Source organism: Sinohyriopsis cumingii, chromosome 9, assembly GCF_028554795.1.
Source record: "Sinohyriopsis cumingii isolate HCF-2022 chromosome 9, ASM2855479v2, whole genome shotgun sequence".
In the NCBI taxonomy this organism is placed as follows: Eukaryota; Metazoa; Mollusca; class Bivalvia; order Unionida; family Unionidae; genus Sinohyriopsis; species Sinohyriopsis cumingii.
Window position 1 is genome coordinate 33,426,406 of NC_142969.1, and position 23,613 is coordinate 33,450,018.

Consider the following 23,613-nt stretch of genomic DNA (forward strand, 5'->3'; position numbering starts at 1 on the left):
AGTCAAATATGTACATCTACATACAATAACCTACACTGCTTATTCTAAGTATGATATTTAATCAAATGTGTAAATTTGCACATGCATGCATTCAGAGACATTAGGGGAGGAGATGCCATAGGATATGTAGATACATTTTTAATAAAAGATATGCCCAGTGTTCACATTAGGACCCGAGTACCAAATATAATTTGCGAAGTTGAGAGTCCTTGTCTTCATGTGGCATATGGTTTGGTAACATATTTCCTGGCGTAACTGATCGAGAGTTGTTAATAAAGGTTCCATACAAATTGAGATGAAATTGAAACGGCACAGAATTAAAATTGAAAACAAAAGAAATAGTTTTACAAAGATAAATGATCTACATGTTTTCATTAGTAATTTGATGTGTTATAGTAGTAGTTGACAAAATTAAAAAAAATATTCACGAAACGGTATATCGAGGACTTTTATTGAGTCAACATAATATATTTATGGAACTATTTGTAGCGGGTGAATGGATACTTTTCAGAATATTACATTAAAATAGTTAAAGAAACTGATGTCGTTTGTGAGTTGAGTTTTTGAGACAAGTATGCCAAAGCCATTTAGCAGACATGCAATTGTGAAGCAAGTTCACTCAATTATATAACTGGTTATATCTAATTGCTAACTCCCTTAAACTAGATAGAAATGGTAAACGTAAGGACTTGTGTTTACAGCGTATCATAATTTGCTCTTAATAAAAATGAAAATGGATTAGCGTACGTTCACAATGAGAACAAAATACATCTAATTGTGAGTACGTTCTTGGGGTGGGGCCTGTTTGATAACTGCTTGTGTAATATTGCACCAAATGTAAATTAATAACCAATATATCTATCACAATTATATTTCAAGCATATGTAATGACCCCACGTATATATGTCGGGCTAGCAATTATGTAAATACAAATAGCTATACATTATGTTAACTCTTCTCTAATAAAATGCACAGCCACGATAACTATTCATCCGCTATTGACGCATCTACTTCATAATGTTGTATTTTTTATAGGGGCGGTAGATGCTCAGACATCAGTTTTTCGATATCCTCCTGGGAAGAACTATACCGACTTTCAGCATAGAGAGTTTGTTCCCAAATTTTTGGATGAGGCAGATCCAATTAAAGTTGTAGAGGCGGAGCAGAAGTGTGGCAGCGATAACCACGAATGTATATTTGATTTAGTTTTCACCGAAAATGAGGCAGTAGCTAATAACACACGCAACGTGGAGCAACGATCTTCAGTAATCAAGACTAAAGTGGGTCAGTAATATATTAAAATAATGGGGAAAGATTCAGTTAACCAAACATAGCTAATATTGATAAATAGAAGAAAATATAAAACTGGTAATGTAATATATTTCACTAGTCATAAAGGTCATTGTCAACTTAACGTTCTAACCCAATTTACAATAACCTCTCAGCAGCATTTTAGTCCAAAAGTGAATGTAATTTGAAGTAAAGAATCTAGATAAATAATTCCCCTCAAATTAGAACCATATCATTCATATACACATCTCCTCCTTCTATGATGCAATAACATTTTCTGAAGAAAATATAATTATCATCTTAATGGAGATTTACAACCCACTGTAAACAAGGGCAGGCTTCGAACTTACATTCAAGTAAACATTGTGACCATAATCAGGTAGACAATCAATCATAAAGCAAAAACTAGTATCATGAACATAAGGAACAAATTTTAAAGACGTATATGAGTCAGGAAGACACTAGACAACCCCAACTATGGACAGCGGTCAAGCACGCAACCCAAATTATATTTAAGCAGCAATGGTAATATAAGCATCAAAGTGCATTTCATGTCATTACATTTCTGCATCTTGCTCTAAGATGATGCATGTAATGTGTGTGTTGTAGAAGTAAATATTGAAAACAAATGTAAAATCTGTAACTGGTATTAACTCTGAGAAAGAGAAACTATTATTTTCGGTTTTCGTCTTTAAGCTTGTTCAGTACATTAATTTTCGAATTATTTGTTTATATAAAGTTTACAGCTACATTTCCCAAAGGCAACTGATTACTGTCACGAAATGGATTGATATTATTAGTTTCGTAAATTGTGATGAAAATAACGATGGTAATGGGAATGATGACGGTGTCGATGCTAAAGACAATGAAAGCTGCAATCGCATTGAAAAACTCGATCTATCTATCTATCTTATGTATGTAAATATATATTATTATAACGTGTATTATTGTTTCCTTTAGTAAATACTATCCCGACAATTTATGGAGACAGCACGGTATATGCTTCTATTGGTGACACAGTGTATGTCAGAGTAAATGCATCTGATGACGGGGTATTTACTTATGTACTACTGGAAAATACAGCAAATGCCACCATTGAACAGCGGAACGATAGTACTGGACATCTTTCATTTGTTCTTAATGATACTAATCCAGTGTCAGTAAGGTATATATATATATATATATATATATATATATATATATATATATATATATATATATATATATATATGTCTGTTATTTTATTTGTCTACTTTATTAGAAACAATTCGTTTTTGGAGTGTTGTTAATCGTATAGTCTAAACTTAATGTTAAAAGAATATCACCAGGAACAGTGGTATTACAATGCTGATCCGAACTATATCATACGTATGAAAAAATTCATAATGCTCAATGAGAACATTTCATCATTGCAAAATGAAATGCTTTTCTGCGCAAGTAGATTTAGTACAATTAGATTTGTTGTTTGTTTTTCTCTTTATCTTAACAGTATGTCCTTTGAAACTCATTTATATTTTCTGCTTCAAAACAGTGTAATAGCGCAAGACAACTACGGAATGCAATCACCTGCACTTGTCCTGGATATATGGCTATGTAGTCGCTGTTCCGGCCATGGAACTTGCGTTTTCACACAAGACAGGACAGACAGTCGAGCAACTACAAATTTCAAATACACCGTATGCAACTGCAGCTTGTACTGGGAGGGTAAATTATTTTCTGATTATTTGACAAAACTACGTGTTTACACGGAAAATTGGGTTACAACATTTACAAAATTCATACGTATACACATTAAAGTTATTTTATTGTGTAAAGCACCTTGCATATTTTGCAAATGTTTGGGGTATTATAGGGCTATCTATTTCTATTGTTTCATTCTATTGAGTATGAAATTATTAGAATCACATATGATCTATTTCGTAGCATGTTTGGTGCATACGAAACATGTCCTAGCTTTTCAAGTTCACGGTGTCATTAGTTACCTCGTTGCATGATCAGTTATCGCAAACCATGTGTCTTCTCGATTTGTACCTTTGAAACACATCCATCCGGACGTTTTTATTTAGCAAAGTTATCACGGATCTGGTTTGTGTGTTAGTATTATTTTCTTGTAAAATCTCTTGGAATTAATTACTTTACATTTTATGATATGATGGTTCTTTCATACCAACGTGTGTCGAAGCGCTCCCGACTTTTCTTAGCTGTGAGTATAAAACTAAAGCATCTTGAAATGATCATCGTGGTTACATTAATAACTTAATGTTACTGGTATTAGATCCTGATGGATGTTAATCTATCTTTAACAATCTCCTTCTGATACCGCAAAATGATGAGAGTAGAACATAGCAAAACAAATTCCTTCGAGTACCTGACACACTGGTCTAGTACTCTGTATTTTACTGTATTACAGAGATTGTATTAACACTGTGTCTCATACTTTGTATGTTCATTTGGTGTTTTATATAATATGCGTCTTACGTTTAGATAGTGTGCCTGCTTTAATTAACTGATGAGTGAATCAAGGTTTTTTTTTACCATTCAAACGTTTTGCTTTTTACTGCATACATTGCATTATAGCGTTAGTAACTCCAGTGTATAAAATGCAATCAAATGTTTTCGAAATCAAAATATAGCTTGTATACATTTAAGCTGGTCTCTCAATGTACGATACTGAATGTCAATCAATAACTTAGGCCGCCTGCTTTTTATACAAAAAGCTGAACAAACCTGCACAAACATGTTAAGCTTGGGATACACATATTCTATCCATAACTTATTGGTGGCGGTTACCGTTGTTACAAGGAAAACAAGATTAGTGAAATCGGTTGAGTTTAATCTGCTTTTAAGAGCTCTACCGTTTATGTCTCAATGTATCTACAATTCTTTGTATTTAAGACGATATTGCAAGGTTTTAGATGCAATTGCATAACAATGTTATATAAGTCTCTGACAAAATTCAACATATCATTTGTTAAATGTTTCCAGTGGTACTTAAAGTTATCAAAATCTGAACCGGAATAAATACTGAATGTTAATGCCCGATAAATAGCAATTATTGTTTTATTTAATCAACACAGTTACATAATGTGTTACTGTTGTCCATTAGGCACATCATTATTCATACATAACTGTTTAAAGCTATTAACAATATTGACTTGTGTCCTAAACAAGCTCAGTTAGATTTATACATGGGACTTCAGCTAATTCAGTTGGTTGCAATTTCTATTTATTGTATCAAAATAACGTCAAGTCTTGAATACGTAGACTTTGATAGTATTTCAAAAATGTATATCTTATTTCGTACAGAACACCGCCACGTTCGCGTAGTCACGTACATAAATGTATCCATTTTCATAAAGCATGATATGTTATTATCCTTGACACGTAATGTTTATATTTGTATGCATTTAGAGAAATCAATGTTTTCAACGATTCAGTGATATAAGAATAATACTGATGTAAAATAAATGCTTATCTGAACAGAAACAAATTATAACATAAACGTTACATTATTTTGAATTACTTTGCGCAGGGAGTGATTGCGAAATCGACTTCAATGGCTGTGCCTCCACACCATGTTCCCCACTCAGAAATTGCACAGACAATCCTGCAACTGTCCACAAGGAACTTGGACGAGCCTATAATTGTTCATCCTGTCCCAGCGGATACACAGATGGAAAGAACGACTATACAAAGTGTGAAGGTGAGGAGCAGCAAATAGAATTATATAATTTTTATCTTGACCCAGTTTGAATCTGATTTTTCTGTCCAAACGAAAAACATAAGATGAAATAAAATATACAAACGCACGCATGCAAACATTCAAACAGATGTATCCAGTAGTAGTTTCTAAGTCGACTTTTTAAAACTTTCAGGGCATTCAGTGGTTCGTAACATGGTTTATAATTCCAGTTTCCGTCAATAGGTGTTGACACATGTGTAAAGTCCGTTATGGTTCATTTATTAAATAATTAAAGTAGTTTATCTACTTTCTTCAAGCCGTCTTGTGGTACCGTTCGACAACCCAAACATGGCCCGATTGACTTAGATTTATTATAACGGCGCTCACAAAAACGCATGGTAAATAATGTCATTTATTTCTAAGTTGCATTACGCTTGTAACAAAAATAGTGTCATGATGACTGGTTGTTTCGTTCAATGGTAAGATATTTCAGCTTGTTAAGGGAAACTTGACCTTATTATAAACAAAATACTCTGGATATGCTTACCTTAGACCAGCAGCATTCTGGAAAATGTAAATATCTTGTTATCACCTTATACGCATTGGATTTATCTTGATTACAAAACTCCAATACAATTGCATGTACAAGTTTTCGATACAACAGTAGAACATCGTTGGAAAAAAATAGCTATATAATCTATGTATGCATATACATTCTATCATATGTTGTGCCTATTTTTGTTTCCTTTTGCAGACATAAATGAATGTCACATTATCCCTCGCCTATGTAAGCAGGACTGTGTGAACACAGATGGGAGTTATTACTGTACATGCAACAGTGGCTTCAGATTGGGTCCGAATACATCGGACTGTGAAGGTATTAATACATCATTCATAACTCTGTGATCCGATCAGTTCGCAAATAATAATAATAATAATAATAATAATAATAATAATAATTATAATAATGACTTTGTATAGCGCCTAATCTTTAAAAGCTCTAAGCGCTTTACAACATTAGACAACACCTATAAGATAACAAACATATAATGATATGATTGCAAACATAAACACCATGAAATTAGAAAACATTAAAAAAGAATGCTGAGAATATTTAAGGTAGGAAACATTATTAGGTCTTTAAGTTTGTTCTTGCAGTAGAAATAAGTGAGCTTTCAGAGCAATCTTGAATGTAATCACTGTGTCTTTGTGTCTAAGTTCAGTGGGCGATTCATTTCACGTTGCTGGGCCCTGGTATGCAAAAGAACTCTGTCCATATGACTTTGTTTTCATAGTGGGAATACGTTTAAAATAGTATATATAGTTATATAAAATAGTAATAACTTCAAGTCAGTAATTAGCTGAAACTTTTCCTACATTGCTAACACATTCAAAACAAATGAAGTTTTCTATAATATGTATAATTGTGCTACTATGGATATTTGTGCATCTTTGTAATTATGGATTTAATTTGTTTCAATGAGTATTTAGGTACCTATGTCTACTTATATATATATATATATATATATATATATATATATATATATATATATATATATATATATATATATATATATATATATATATATATATATATATATATATATATATATATTCGCTTCATTTCTAGACATCAACGAGTGCCAAGAAGGAACCGATGACTGCGATCAGATATGCATTAACACATATGGATCGTTCAATTGTACTTGCCAAATTGGGTACTTATACAATGGGACATCTTGTGTGCTAGGTAATGTTGTTTTATACACAGCTTTATCCTTACAGAATAGTTCCGGTTGTATATCAAAGCACCGATGAATGGTATCTTTCGGATGTATTTTAAAACTTTGTTTACTTTAATATGTAATGATACTTACATTGAGTGGAGGTTCATATTGGTCAAACATAAGTAATGATTCGTATTGGAACGTTTTTGTATTTATGTTCAGTGACAGGCTGCATCCAAATGCGACTTATACGTCATAACATAACACGATTCTACCTGTAGGAGTAATTCAGCTACGAAATATGTGATACGAATTATAACAGTCTTCAAGGAAACATTCGTTCGGAACATGTTCAGTGTTTTAGTACATGATGCATCTGAGATGTGTTGCCACCATGAAAGTACTCAGTTATCATTATTCCCAACAATCATTGATGACATACATTTTATGGCTTTTTTGGTTTAAGCAGAACAATACGTAGTTTCGCATTTAATCTAATTTTCCATTTCCTTTAATTGTTATAAAATGTAGGTGAACCAATTCATGCATGTACAACAACAGGAAAGAACTGCAGTCAGGCGCACGGATGTACAACAGACATTAATGGAAACGCTACTTGCTTTTGTCGAGCTGGTTACGGACTTACAGAAAACAACACATGCAAAGGTCTCTAAGTTATTAGCTGACGAGAAGCATTTAATGAAGATAAAAATATTTAGTATATATCTCTTTATGAAATAATGAGATATATCAGAAGGAGAGAAAATTATATCGCCACAGTTTCGATTCTACTTTTATCGCTAAAGTGATACTATCGCTTTCGCGTCGACTTTCGTTACCTATTCAGAAATAATATATTTTTCTGTGCATGTTACAAACCTGTAGGCCGGTATTTAGAGCTATTTTACTTCTTCTGCTCATTGTATCTCTATATGTTTCGTTCTATCAGAATTAACAGACCTTAACATGTGTCCAAATTATAGACCATCTAGTGTACACTTGTTTCGTATATAAGGTGGAAACATCAAAAATTGTATATAAAATTAGCTGTTCTTTTTACATCACTCAAAAAAATTATTGATGACTCTGCTTACATGAACTGTAACTATTTACTTATGCAATATCCTATAACATGTTACACTATGCCACAAAAAAAAATAGACACGGTAAACATCTTGAAAAGTTGATCTTTTTAACTTTGCTCCTAAAATATCTGCTAGACAACAGTAGATATCGCCAGTATCTTTATTAGGGATTGTTATTAAAACCGTAGCGCGACAATTACAAACATTCTAACTTCTTACAACCACAGTAGTTTTAAGAATAATTGACTATATAGTGTTTTATCCGTTACATTGGTTTATTTCACAACAGCTGCACAAAAGCTGAGATATGTCCATACTTACATCCATATATACTAACAATTTGAATTGATGTGTTAATCTCGTTTGGACAATATATGCACAATGAGCAATAGACACAAACATATTTAAATAAATTTAATAATCGTGCTTGTTTAATAATTACTTCTGCAATGATCTTCATCAATCCGTAAACATCGACATACATTGCCTGATTTAGTGCGTTTGAAATATATGGAACTGGACATATAATGCTTATTATATATATTTGTGTGTCTGTGTGTGTTTATGTATGTATGTTTGTATGCATATATCTATGCATAAAGAGAGATACAATTTAGTGTTGCAGCTAATAATTTCCTATAGACGTTAAGTCAAATAGTGCCGATAACATTGTTAGCTCAAAGGTCACTTTTGGAAGTAATGTACACATTTTGGAACATAGGTGATAGCTTTATCAGATTAAAACGACGCGATACCAATATTTACATGTACAAAGACACTATCACATTTGTGCCTTCATCCACCGTTACATACATTAAAAAAGCAGGCACATACGTATAACATATACAAAAAATGTTATATTTTAATGAGGTACTTGAGTGATCACATCATAAGCAGATGACATGCCTTTGAGAGGGCTGAGTGGAGGAGTGGAAATGCAGTCGGAAAGAGAATATGTGACTGAAGGCTAACATGGTGCTCTGTCCATTTGTGTCTCATTGGAGCACTATATACTGAGTCCCATTCAAATGGTCTTTTTTTTAAATTTTAACTGTTGTTAACGAAATCATATCTTGCCAAACTGCATCTGTCAATAATACACACACACACACACACACACACATATATATATATATAACATATATATATATATAATACTTTCAACATTTCAGATGTGAATGAATGTGAACATAATGTGTGTTCCCAACAGTGTGATAATACAAATGGCAGTTATCAGTGTTCTTGTCTCGCGGGTTACTCATTATCCAGGGATAAGACATCATGTATTTGTAAGTAAGAGCTTATATTTTCTCTTTGATGCACTCTGCGAAATAACACGGTTGTCTGATATATTCAACACAAAATCACTCATGAAACTCATATTGAGATGCGTGTTTCGTTTTTAACGAATAATCACTGTTTTAATATTCTTGTATGTATATACAAGAGGTCTATTGAAATTGGGATAGCAGTATGCAAATACTCATGGAAAGTTAACGCAGTCTCTGTCCATTTGATATTCCTTAATACAATTATAAGAATGAGTGTTCATTGCATTTGTCTATTCTCCTAAAATTATGTGTTGATATATGTGCCTGAGAATGATTTACTGATAAAATTTGTTTCATTTTCATGTGCATATTTGTTGTTTGGTTTAAATGTACTGCTAATATTTTTCTTTATGTGATCAGAGGAATCTTAAAGCCAACAGCCATGGTATTGAATTGTACGGCTTTAAAATATCTTCAACATTAGGATGGCAAGATACGTCTGAGAATTCTGAAGATGCATATGCAAATGTATATTAAATTTCTGTATTAATAGTAAATAGTACCAATTAAAACATATGTATACTATATATTTTAGCTTGTGCATATCCTTTTTATGGGACCAATTGCTCCGAAGTTTGCAATTGTGGCATGGGCGTCCAGAGATGTGATCCAATAAAGGGTTGTGTTTGTTTGCCCGGTTGGAAGGGAGTCAACTGTGACACTGACATTGACGAATGTAACGAAAACAAGACTATATGTGGTGACCCACTTAAATATTGCACCAATGTTATGGGAAACTATTCTTGCAGCTGCATATTGGGATATGAGGCTCAGAATAATACATGTAAAGGTTGGTATACTATTAGATGTAAAATATGTCAACTTATTAAAGAAGGTATATTTTTTCTTCATAGTTAAAAAAGAAAATCTCGAATCTAATGGTCTAGAACTTAATGCTAAAGGAATAATTAATTTACGTTGTACTTTATTGCATTAAACGATAATATAAAGCATACACAAACACATTAATCATTTTTCATAGATTACATAAACAGATATGATGAGTTAACAAAGATGAAATTATAGCTTAAACTTGACCCATTAACACCGTATGTTAATTTTACTTACAATTATAATAGATGATTCTATATCATTTGTTTCTAAAAATTCCCTATATGTGAATACAAGCTTCAGCCCGTTCTGCATTAAGATCGATATATAAGATGTTAATGATGGCCTCAGTTAGAACCAATATTAGACTAATTAACTGGATATATACAAAATGATTGCCAGTAGACATAGCTAATATTGTAATTTTGGTTATTTTTAATAGTTCTAGAAATCTCAAATTGCAGACATTATAAGTGTTTTAACGAATATGACGTTTTGCAAATAATATCGTTTATTAGTTAACCTTTTGCTTGAGTCTATGTTTGGTTCACAGATATTAATGAATGTAATGATCCTTCCGCTAACACATGTGAACAAATATGTTCCAACGCATTGGGTGAATACACATGCAGTTGTAGACCTGGATACAATATCGACCCAAAGAACGCATCAAAATGTACAGGTATGTTTAAGATTTAATTAAACTATTACTATATTGATATGCAAATTATCAAATGACATTGTCGACTCAATATATCTGGAGAGCTTAAGTAACTTTAGACAATATTTGATTCAGAACTTATGCTGTTCGCCATACTTTACGCAATCGTATATTCACGGCTCCACGATGACATTCGTAACAATTTGATAGGTTTATAGGACATTTATATTTTCATAACTGGGAATAACACAGGTACTTTTTTTTAGAAATGTATTTTCCTTAAACATTTACATAATTGGATCAATTGAATATAAGATGTAGTTTTGTGTTAAAAGAGGTCTATTGAAAGTCGATGACTTCCTTGTTTGATTTCTTACAAAATCAGTTTTCATTTTCGTAAACATCTATGATTTCTTTCTTTTCCGAACGAATATGATAACCGATTCAAAGATGACGAATGTGCGGCTTACGTTGATTAATAACATCTTCGTGAAATCAAATTATGTGCCTTTGTATTTTATTACAGTTATATATAAATAATATATTGAGAATGCTTGCTACATATAAGTAATCGCGACTAGCTGTCGCTGTAAGTCGTTTCGAAGTGGACATAATCGCGTCGTCACAAGAAATAATTCGGTTCATTTACTTGTATATCAGTAAGTAATTTACTTGTGTAATTCAAATTGTATAGCTATGATTTAGTGGTCTTTGTATGGAACAGTTCATGCAGTGTATACGTTTTTATCCAGATATAGACGAGTGTGCAGCAGATCAATCAGGGTGTCAGCATATATGTGAAAATACACCTGGAAGGTTTTCATGTTCTTGTTACTTTGGTTACGAACTAGAAATGGACAGAAAAACTTGTAAACAAGGTTTGTACTGTACTTAGTATACTACACATACATAATATAATAATAATAATAATAATAATAATAATAATAATAATAATAATAATAATTATAACAATAATAATAAGAAGAAGCATAAGGAGAAGAAGAAAATGAAGAAGAAAAAATAGTCGTCACAAGTGATCCGTGTTTTGCACTATGCGGTCATTGTCAACATATTATTTATATGCTGCACCTGTAGAAAATATTAAAAATTTAGTAGTCCAATACAAACATCGTGATTTAATATGCAGGTACACACTACTAATATTAGAAAATGAAAACAATAATGTAATTAGAAAGACCACATTGAAGCCAAGCTGCACAAGCTATTATCTTGAACATATATAATTTTCTAGAACACACTGTTTTGGTGATGGCTACCAATCGTAATTGCCTCACGTTTATATTGTTTTCGTTTTTGTACCTTAAATATTTCTGGACTTGTGGGAACGACTCCATATGATTGTTTACTCGTCATAATGTCATAGCCCATATTTTTGACAATTATGCATTGACAGAAATTGGTCTATCCAGCAGCTGAGAAAGTTTTAAAACTAACTGCAAAATTAAAGGGAAACAAAATAAACTGCATTTATGTATTTGACAGAGAGATTGAGACGCATTATGTATTAGAAATAAATAAATATTAAACATATTATTTACACATTTCAGTTGAGGGGCCCTGTAAGAAATATGGAAACTTGCAATGCAGTCAAATATGCCTGGTCGATGTTCAAACCAAGACAGCTAAATGTGGGTGCAATCAGGGTTTCAGACTTGGAGCGGACAACTATACATGCATAGGCAAATATTTTTTGCTAATATGTTTATATATTCCTTTATCTATATCTATCTATCAATCCACATATCTTTGCCATATTATTCTTGAACAGTTAAGATAGAACATTAGCCAGCTATATTTCTCAAATAATTGCATCATTTATATGAATACTACTACCACTACTACTACTACTACTAATAATAATAATAATAATAATAATGAGGACTTTGGAAAGCGCGTCATCTTTAAAAGCTCTAAGTGCTTTACAACATTACACAACACTTATACTATAAAAAACATTTATTGATATGATTACATAAAACAAACACCATGAAATTAAAAAAACATAAAAATATGCTGAAAATATTTAAGGTAGGAAACAGTATTAGATCTTTAAGTTTGTTCTTGCAGTCACAATATGTGATTTTTAAGAGCACTCTTGAATGGGATTACTGTGTCGTTGTGTCTCAGTTTAGTGGGCAATTCATTCCACGTTGCTGGGCCCTGGTATGCAAAAGAATGTTGTCCATATGATTTCGTTTTCATAGTGGGAATAATGAGTATACGATTGTCAGAAGAGGAGCGTAAGTATCTTGCAGGTGTGAACTCATGGGTGAGGTCGGATAGGTATGTTTGACTGGAGTACATTAATTAAACGTAGCACAGAGAAAAAAATTGTATATGATTCCGGATCTAATGGATAGCCAGCGTAGGGTACAGAACAGAGGGGAGGTGTGCTCTGATCTTGGTACTCAAAGGATGATCCACGCAGTTGTGTTTCGAACGTTTTGAAGTTTCTGGAATAGATATTGAGATGAACCAGACATAACTGAGTTATAATAGTCCAGTCTTGAAAGTACTAATGAACACACAAGTGTTTTAGTGGCACCAACTGAAAGATATTTCCGAATGGAGCTGATGCGTCTCAGCTCAAGATACGCAGCCTTGCATATGTTCATGACATGTTTGTGCAATGTGAGAGTACTGTCCAGAGTAACATCTAGGTTTCGTACTGACTCTGAATTTAATATTGGTGTTGCTGATATTTATTGTTTGAGATAAAGTATGTGAATGAGAAAGTCTTTCAGTTGTTATTAGTATGGCCTCAGCTTTATCATCATTCATCTCCAGCTTGTTACATGTCATCCATGATTGCACTTTACAGTTTCTTAATATGTATGAACTAGGTCTTGTTATCCATATATTCTGTCATAATGACATTCGTGTAAATAACATTTTTCAACATATGAAAGCATGGTCTATATTCCAATGCTACAGATGTTAACGAATGCACAGACAAGAATGGTACACTTAATGAATGCAGTGCGAAGAACAATTGCAGGAATACCAATGGTAGTTACGTATGTACGTGTGATACAGGCTTCCTTTTAGAAAACGATGGCCGTACTTGCAAAGGTAATTCAATACAGTCTGATGGCAACCTTTCTATGATCTCTAATCTTTTTGTTTTTATATCAGTCAATCAATCAGTCAATTAATATATATATATATATATATATATATATATATATATATATATATATATATATATATATATATATATATGCATGCGTGCATTCATACCTCGTTCTTCAATACATGCATGTAAGTATGCATTCCAACATGCATCCATCGCTACAAACATTAGTACTTATAGTGATATTTACTTCAATACATACAGACATACATACTGATATTTATTTATAGATATATGCCCACCATCGTATCACTAGCACATGTGTTCAGTCAAAGATAAAATAACATAAAAAGAATGTTCCTGTGAACACGTCAGGGGCTATTCCATTAGAAGTGCACCGTTCTGTAAACACAAAAAATACAGTTGCCGAATCGCACATTATGTGTATTATCTATTTATCTATCTATCTATCTATCTATCTATATATATATATATATATATATATATATATATATATATATATATATATATATATATATATATATATATATATATATATATATATATATCTGTCAGTCTGTCTGTCAGTCTATTTATCAAGGGCTTTTTCTTCAGTGCATTAAATTAAAAGACCAGGGACAAAGAAATTTCCTAACTAAAATATTTTAAATTTAAAAAACAATTTTAATTTCTCTGAAACATTTTTAAATTATAATTTCCTGCACGAGCGTTATTACGATTCTGTAATCATAAGATAAGTAACATAAATATGTAAAACTAAAAATTTTTATAAAACTGAAGAAATGCTTTTTCTAAAAAGGTTAGACTTACAATATTAGAAAGTGAATCCAAGGTAATACCGAAAAGTGATTATTGTGACAAAAACGTTTTAAAGTTCCTTATAAATCTCAGAACTGGAAATGTTTTGTTTCAGCCACGAATCGTGGCGTTATCCAAATGCGTTGTTCAGATTTCCTTTGACTAATCATTAGTTCTTCCAAACTAACGTTATTGTCCAATGAGCACTTTACATTTTCAATGAACATGGCAAAATATGGCTTCCCTCTCAAATAATATAGAATTTTAACATAAAACTCATATATTAAGCTTATCTTACAACAGGAACACATGTAATAGGAATGACTCGAAAACAAGAATGAAATCCATTCTCTCCGTTCTGGCCTTATATCCACCTTCAAAGTACATAATACAACAAATATTGCAAAATACCCCACGTAACAGATCGTAATACACAGTCTAACATTTCAAATTACATATTAATGCTACCGAACCCATATATTGACCTAATTAGTATAGGATACAACCTAATCGACATGCTCAATGGATAAAAGATCAATATCGCAAGCATATTTAATATTAATTCCATTTTTGTAACTGTCAAGAAGTACGTAATGATGCATATTTGAATCGTAAGCAATGGTACGCTTTTTAATAGCTTAAAAATAGACACAATGCACCTATGCCAAATCCAGCTATAGGTAATTACTACAATTTTGTATTCATGAACTTATATTTCGATAATTAGACAAAATTATTTACCAGGAGTTGGATAGATCTACGATTTATTATAATGAGAAAAGATTCAATATATGTGCAATGCTTCAAAATAGTTTCATAACAATTAGAAACAGTATATTAATGAAGCACGATGTTCAACTGATTTCTGCAGTAATGACAATCCTTACAAGAACGTACCAGTCTGAGCCTGATTTCAGAGAAATTAACACTGTCGACTATTTTCATAGAATGTGACAGATTCCATTACGGGATCAACTGCTCCAGTGAGTGCAATTGCGGGATAGGAGTATCAACGTGTGACCGAGTCACGGGGTGTATCTGTACAAATGGTTGGACCGGAGAAAGGTGTAACATGGATCAAGATGAATGCAGCAGCATAGGTGTATGCACAGGGACCCATACCTATTGCCTAAATACTCCAGGGTCGTATCAGTGCTTATGTGAAAATGGTTATGCAAAGGATATCAATGGTTCATGCACAGGTGAGAATAATATGCATACAGTTTTGAAGTGGGCAAAAATGTATTGATACTTTAACATAAAGAAAGAGGACGAAAATTCAGTTGATGGAGAATATTTAATTTTAAAATTAACAAAACATGAATTTCCTTTACTTTAATGTCGGTAAATATTCGATATTCCATTTTATGTCAGGAAATTACTTCATACAATGCAGTTTTTCAAATATTGCAAGGAACAATGTAACCATGATTCTAAGCAAAGAGGGAAACTTTTGAGCATAATACCGGTCAAGTATGAGCCAGTTTACTGCTCAGACGATATATACAACATAATATTAAATAACTATATAAGTTGTAACTACACTGAGAACAATTACAATTTGAAACAAATTGCAGGTGTGATGGGCATGACCTTATATATGTTCAAAAATTTGTCATAGTATAGGAAAAATGCGTAAATATTGTCAAGAAGATATGATATTTTAAAATAAAAATTGAAAACAGCAAGATATACACGCACATATGGAACAATTGATACAATTTGGTATATATTAAATGTGCCATATATACTTCTAGATATTGACGAGTGTGCGAACAGCAGTCACAAGAAATGCGCACAAACATGCGTAAACACCGATGGAAGCTATTTATGCAATTGCGAAGCGGGATTTCTTCAGAACGGAACGGAATGTGATGGTAAGCATACTATTTGGTTATGTGGTGATTAGCTTAGCACTACATTATTATTTCAAAGAAAACAAGTATAACGATAAAACCTGTGCGAAAATGCTCCCTTATAAAAATGCAAAGTTTAATTCTGTATTTGGATATTTAGTTAAAATACAAATGGGTTACACATGTCTTCTTTATATATGATGCCATAAGACGTATAACACTGCATTGAAAGTCGAAAGGTTTTTCTTAGTTGGACGGTAATTTCTTCGTGATAGCTGGTATAAGTATAGTACTTGCAAAAAGTACGTTCATACATACATGCATACTTATATACGTACATACGTACGTACGTGCGTGCATGCGTGTGTACATACATATATACACACATACACATACATACATACATACATACATACATACATACATACATACATACATTGATACATACATACATACATACATACATACATACATGCATACATACATAGATACATACATACATAAATACATACATGCATACATACATGTGTATGTGAGTGTATGCTACTGTTGTTGACGTTTCTAACATAATAGTCATTCTAATTTAAACCGCCAATAATTTTCTGAATTGGTTTCACAAATAAGGGAATACAACATAATATCTTGATCGTGACAATATTTTTCAGACATTGACGAATGTAAAGGCGCAAATGACTGTTCACAAATCTGCAGCAATACTCTGGGCAACTACAGGTGTTCGTGTGAAGAGGGCTTTCGATTAAATATCACGGATAGACGTTCATGCTATCGTAAGTCTCATCGTCATTACAGGAACTATATCTTGAATTACAGTCGTTGTCTCTCAGTATCTAATTCGCTTTGCTATTTTCATTTTGAAATACTTTATAACCCTACATAATTATCATACAGCAATTTAATTACCAAGAGCCTCTAAATTGGACACACACACACACACACACACACACACACACACACACATATATATATATATATATATATATATATATATATATATATATATATATATATATATATATATATATATATAACTTTAGTTTGAGAGTGATAAAGAACACGAGTTTTAAATACATCTTAGCTCTCCCGAAAATACTGTACATGTGTATTATATTGTAAACTTAATCGCTGAGTGTCCACAAAGACAAGCATTAGATCTAAAACAGAACAAAGTTTTGAATCACGTTTCCCGAAATAATTAGTCGTCTTTAAATCTAACATTAGACTTTACATATGCATAGGACGAATAACCATGTATTAGCAAACTGATTGACATGCAACATAAATTAAAACCAAGACCTCAAGATATATAATGTATGCATCCAAAACAATGTTTCTGTTCATCACGGATCTAAGCAAACATGTTTCAGTGTGCTCCTATGGTTGCTTATTTGTTGTTGCTGTTCTGGTAACACTCAATGAACATTCAATATAGCTCGAGAATACACTTTAGCCTGGATATATCTGTAAATCTTATTACCTTTCTTTCAGCTGCAAAGCAGTGTGATCCATCACATATATCAGTGTGTGAGTCCAAGAAAGCATTATGTGTTTTTATTAACGGGTCTGAAGACTGTTATTGTCCCAAAGGATATCACAACATTTCAGATAGATGTATTGGTAAGTTGGCATACATTTGTTATAAAATTCACTTTAGCTTTTATATTTGTTGTTCAGTTTATAATCTATGCATTCGAGGATTAAAATGACTCTTGTATTAAACAAGTTTATCGTCAGGGACGTAAACTAGTGCGCATGCATTAATATTACGTACTAGCTAAAACTGAGATGTTTTGAATCTTGACCACGACTAGCATAGAAAAATCATTAGGTCTGAATAAACAGAGATCAATGTGTTTTTTCCGCAAGATGCACACTAACAAATACAACGGCCATAACGGGTAAAGGCAAGGCGTGTTCCGCATGTCACATATATAAAGCAAGACCGTGTTTAAAAATCTTCTCATATGACTATATTTCTTAGAGATTCAAACGTAAACCTTTCAACAGTATACATGGATAATTATCTGGTATATTATGAGATCAGTCATTTATGAAGATAAAATGTTTCACTCTTTCTGATTTTTGGCTCACAGACATTAATGAATGTACCAATTCTTCAAGTCCATGTTCCGAAAATTGTTCAAATACAGAAGGAGGTTATAAATGTTCATGTGCTGCTGGCAAAGAGCTTGGAGCCGACGGATCAACATGTATCAGTGAGTATATATACTAAAATATGATATACTAATAATTTTTTGTGTTTTAGGAGATCCCAAGTTGCCCAAAAGATCTAAAAATTAAGCTGTATCTCAACGGTTAACTTGGTTCCAGATACTTGAAATACACTGACGTATATGAAAACCATAGACGTAGAATAAATAATGTGCTACATATTTTTACAAAAAATAAATTTTACGACGACTGTGAATATAAAACCTTCCGATTTTTTATTTGATGCGTTTGTGATATACTCATTATAATTATCTGTTCCGATCTTCTTTTACCAGCTATTTATAACTTTAAAATATCTTCCTAAATGCACCAACCGCTTTAAAAGGGAAAACATGAACATAACGAGAAACATAGTCAAATCTGTGTATGTTACAGAATGCAAAGCTGGACAATACGGATACAGCTGTACACAAAACTGTTCTTGCAACGCCAACAACACTGATACATGCGATCCAGTGAATGGATCGTGTCAGTGCAAGTCTGGATGGACTGGTCTTGAGTGCCAAGATGATTACATGGAATGTAAAAGTAGTATAGCCAACTGCACTGCAAATTCAGAATGCATAGATCTGCCAGGGTCGTACCTATGCCAGTGCAACATTGGGTATAGTAAAACAAGTGATGGAACATGCCAAAGTAAGTATAATTAATCTCGCTCAATGTTTAGTTTTGTCTCATGATATACATACATACATACATACATACATACATACATACATACATAGAGGCAAAACCAATGCAGAGAAACAAATTGCTATATTGGATACAAAAGTTAAATTCTCCCTAATTACATCATATAGATAATCAGTTTCAAAGATTTCTTTAATACCTAAAAAAGCATTACAAATTGGTAAACTTTTTTCTTTGAATTAAACCTAATTTATTCCACGTATCAATGCTATCATTAAAATAGATATTTAAAGAATAGTTTATACATGTCTGATTACAAAACTTAAACGAAAGAAATGAATACAATGGGTGCACTATAACATTGTCAATTAATTTGTAATGTATTCATTTTAGCTGACTAGAAAGGATTATTAATATTTCCTGGTTTTTAGTTTGGAAGATTGAACGTCCATTGAAATTTTCAGTTTGCTCAAGAAACCGATATGGCAAAAATTGTAACCACAACTGCACCTGTATTGATTCCAATACGATTGAATGTGATAATGCCAATGGCACATGCAAATGTAAAGATGGATGGCAAGGTCAAAACTGTAGCGAAGATGTGGATGAATGCAGAACTAACAACACCCATTGCAATGAGTCCAATCAAGAATGCAGTAATACACCAGGATCTTATGTATGCATCTGTTCTACCGGATACACGTTGGACTTTAATGGTCGATGCATTGGTGGGTTCCGTTATATCGATATTTCCTTCATATAATACATGTTCAATAACCGTTTTATTAAAACGACTAAGACCGACGCACACAACTTTGTTCATTTCACTCGACAATTCTCACTTCCAACCAATCATTGATTACTGTCAAAACAGAGCAAGATCATAGTTTAATTAAATAAAGCCGAATAATATGTTATCATATCAATTACATTTTGATATGCTCTTGTTCTGTTATACGCTAACCAATTTCATGATATGGAGTCTTTCGAAATTTGTAAGAAACCACAACGAGAACAGGGATTTATATACATATAAACTTTATTTAGTTATAACCTCACAAAGGTAGATAAATTAATATAAATAAACATTTGAAATACTAATAAAACGTATCCAATAGTTTTCTTCTTTCGAAATGTATACTAGAGAGCCGACAATGTACTGGATTTAATTGTTTTATTCCGTTCATCAGTTTTGAGTTATATCTTTTATCTTAGTGTTTCATATTCAACAAATATAGATACACCATTGTTAAACACGCAATTAAGAATCAACTAAAATGAATTCGATTATAATTTCAGCGAATGTAAATATACTTCATTCACATGGATCACTGCGTAAATATATGCAGATGTATGCTGCTCTTTTGAGCCCAGCGTACGTTTTAATCTGCAGAGATTTGACAAACAGTTCCCTAAAACCAAACAAACACGTATTTCAACAAATATCGGCACAACTGCGTTATTATATATATATAAGCGCTTATTCGAGACTCTAACAACAATTGCTACTTTTAGCGTAGTGGCTTCAAAATTAGACATATATTATAAGAACTGCTTCCACTATATATTCAAGCAATACAGTGCTTGTAAGTAACAGCTAGGTAGGATCCAGACTCGGTATTGCTGCGAACCGATATTTTCTGTCTGTATTAAAAAAAAGGTTAACGACATAATGCGTTCAATTCACATTCACACATATATCATGCTCATTTTCACATTCACATTATTTAGTTATTATATTTCAATCGTACAATAATAATGTTTTCTTATTCGGAAAGTTTCAGGATTATTTCGATTTGTCAAATATCCGAATAATGTTTCCTGGACTAGTTCATTTACAACACTCCCAGCAATGCAAAAGGCATTAATTTGTTTAAATACACATCATGTTTCCATTTTAGATATTGATGAGTGTTTGGAGGGCACATACGCGTGCGAACAAGAATGCAAAAACACAGCTGGAAACTATACCTGTGTATGCGCAGCAGGGTATACAGGAGACGGTGTCAATTGTATTTGTAAGTGTCAAGATCCGTTTTAAAATGTTTTGACTAACTATGCATTAATACTCCTCAGTTTGTTTAAAAACAAGATATATATGGCAACACCATATAAAAAGGTAGATGTCAGTAGATGTAAAGTGGAAATATCAACATATGTAATTATTTGTTCTCGTTTATTATCTTTATACACTAAATTGGGCTAAACTGTATGATGTTTTGAGCAGATAATACTAGTGTAGGAAATGGATAGGTGCTATAATGTTGATAACTATCTTTTATTCTCAGCGTGTCCATCTAACCGTTGGGGTAAGGACTGTGCTAATACCTGTAATTGTGTTTCTGGAAATTCGTTCGGTTGTGACAAGGCAACTGGATGCATATGCTACAGCAATTGGACAGGAAGTAACTGCAGCCAGGATAAAAATGAATGCCTTGATGACCCTTGTCCTGATAATTCTTTGTGTCATAACTTTAATGGAGGATTCAATTGTAGTTGTAAAGCTGGGTTTTCGAAAGATTTCCTTAGCCGATGCATCCGTAAGTGTTATGTTTTTGTTCTTTGTTTCTGGAAGGACTTAATTATAAACACATATATACAAGAAACATCAAATACAATATTACACTGGTAATTAGCCATATTTAATTTTAATCAACTATATATAAACGAATTATGTTTAATCATAATTGAAGCCAATTGTAATGTACTTGCCTTAGACAATTGCAACAAGTCAAATATATTCAGTATTTAACCTTTTTAAAAGAAACCTCGTGCGTTTTAAAATAAATTTAAATGCGAACTTTTGGTCAAATTACAACATAAAAAGCAGGATGAATATGAGCTACCCGTACGTCCTGCTACGCGATTCTTGCGTTCTTTCCTCTAAAATTAATAACCTATTGATCTCATTTATGATGCTTATACACATTTAATCAACGTGGATGAATTCTGCTATTCGATACATCAAAAGTTTGTGTAGACTTTCTTAAATTGGTGATGCTAATTAGATTTCATATCCAGATGTATAAAATGAGTGTCCTGAAATCATACGAACTATACATACCTACTGTTGCAGCTTGTAATAACAACTCATATGATGAGAACTGTACAATACCATGTCAATGCAATGCAACCAATGCGCAAAATCCTACTCAAAGTTGTGACCATATCACTGGGACCTGCACCTGTAACTACTTCTGGCTGGGCAACTGTACCATAGACAGAGACGAATGTAATTTGACAATCAATGTTTGTGGCAGCATCAATCATTCCAATTGCATTAACAAACCGGGAGGGTACGAATGTAAATGCCTGGAGGGATACGAGAAGATTAATGATAGTCAGAATTGCCTAGGTGAGTACCATCTGATATTATTGATACGAAACATTGTCATCATCTATTCATTATTATACAAAAACATCTGCTTTAGTATTGCACACATATTCAAATTTCTTCTTACTATCTATATTCAGTGCAGATCATAAACTGCATCTAAAATTGTTCCTCATTTGTGCATGGTCAGTATAATGATGCAAGTAAACAGCAAAGTAAAGCAAATGTTCGACAATATAACGAAAACATATGTACAATATTTATAATACCTAGACTCTAAGAAATTGTACTAAGGATTGTCTAAACAGTCTTTTCTCATAATAGGTAAATCGGATGATAAAATGTCAAGATAAAACACACACTTAAAGAGCATTGAATCAATATTTTAATCATACAGAGGACGTATCATTTGTGATGTCTACTATAATATACATACGGAGTATATAATAAATAAGTGTGCGATGCACATTATATCTTCCCCAAATTGTGTCAAGATAATGATTTTCTATATTATTGCGAAAAATGGTCCATATTACACATACATTTCCAACGCATATCCATAAAAGAGAAAACACTAGGGGATATGTCCTGCCATATTTATTATTGCTACGGACATGAATATGAATCGTTTACAAGTTTGCAGAAGTCAACGGGACAAGAACCAATTTTCAGATGGTAGACACGTCCACAAGAACATTTCAGTTAAAAGAGAGCAGTGTACATTTTACTAGATGTTAGTGTGTTTAAAGTGGTAAGTGGGTTGAATGCTGGTCAGATCAGTCAGTGTCGTCACTGTAGTTAAGGATGCCTCGTTATTCTATTTCACTTTTAATAAACTTACCGTTATAAAATTGTAATAAAAAGAAACCAATCAGTCATGAAATGGGCATTTATACGTCATGTATGTGAACAAAAGGCTTTTCATTCTGCATCGCGCCTTATTTTTTTCACTCGGTGCATACTTTACAACATTGATTTAAAGGTAGGTAATTTTAATATTTCTTTTCATCGACAAGATATACA

General features: G+C 32.5%; 1 protein-coding gene across 1 annotated transcript in view; it reads left to right on the plus strand.

The window, feature by feature from the left end:
- LOC149791511 (uncharacterized) overlaps window positions 1-23,613 on the plus strand; it is an 82,770-nt gene that overhangs the window by 13,758 nt on the left and 45,399 nt on the right. The window contains exons 12-34 of the mRNA XM_089970027.1: window positions 1,036-1,284; window positions 2,251-2,455; window positions 2,822-2,994; window positions 4,823-4,993; window positions 5,727-5,849; window positions 6,603-6,722; window positions 7,231-7,365; window positions 8,957-9,073; window positions 9,651-9,905; window positions 10,500-10,628; window positions 11,360-11,485; window positions 12,176-12,307; window positions 13,563-13,700; window positions 15,468-15,722; window positions 16,278-16,397; window positions 17,042-17,164; window positions 17,883-18,011; window positions 18,488-18,610; window positions 19,002-19,262; window positions 19,721-19,984; window positions 21,158-21,274; window positions 21,545-21,796; window positions 22,333-22,611. Of these exons, the coding sequence (XP_089826153.1) occupies window positions 1,036-1,284; window positions 2,251-2,455; window positions 2,822-2,994; window positions 4,823-4,993; window positions 5,727-5,849; window positions 6,603-6,722; window positions 7,231-7,365; window positions 8,957-9,073; window positions 9,651-9,905; window positions 10,500-10,628; window positions 11,360-11,485; window positions 12,176-12,307; window positions 13,563-13,700; window positions 15,468-15,722; window positions 16,278-16,397; window positions 17,042-17,164; window positions 17,883-18,011; window positions 18,488-18,610; window positions 19,002-19,262; window positions 19,721-19,984; window positions 21,158-21,274; window positions 21,545-21,796; window positions 22,333-22,611 (3,996 nt within the window). The remainder of the gene's footprint in view (window positions 1-1,035; window positions 1,285-2,250; window positions 2,456-2,821; window positions 2,995-4,822; window positions 4,994-5,726; window positions 5,850-6,602; window positions 6,723-7,230; window positions 7,366-8,956; window positions 9,074-9,650; window positions 9,906-10,499; window positions 10,629-11,359; window positions 11,486-12,175; window positions 12,308-13,562; window positions 13,701-15,467; window positions 15,723-16,277; window positions 16,398-17,041; window positions 17,165-17,882; window positions 18,012-18,487; window positions 18,611-19,001; window positions 19,263-19,720; window positions 19,985-21,157; window positions 21,275-21,544; window positions 21,797-22,332; window positions 22,612-23,613) is intronic.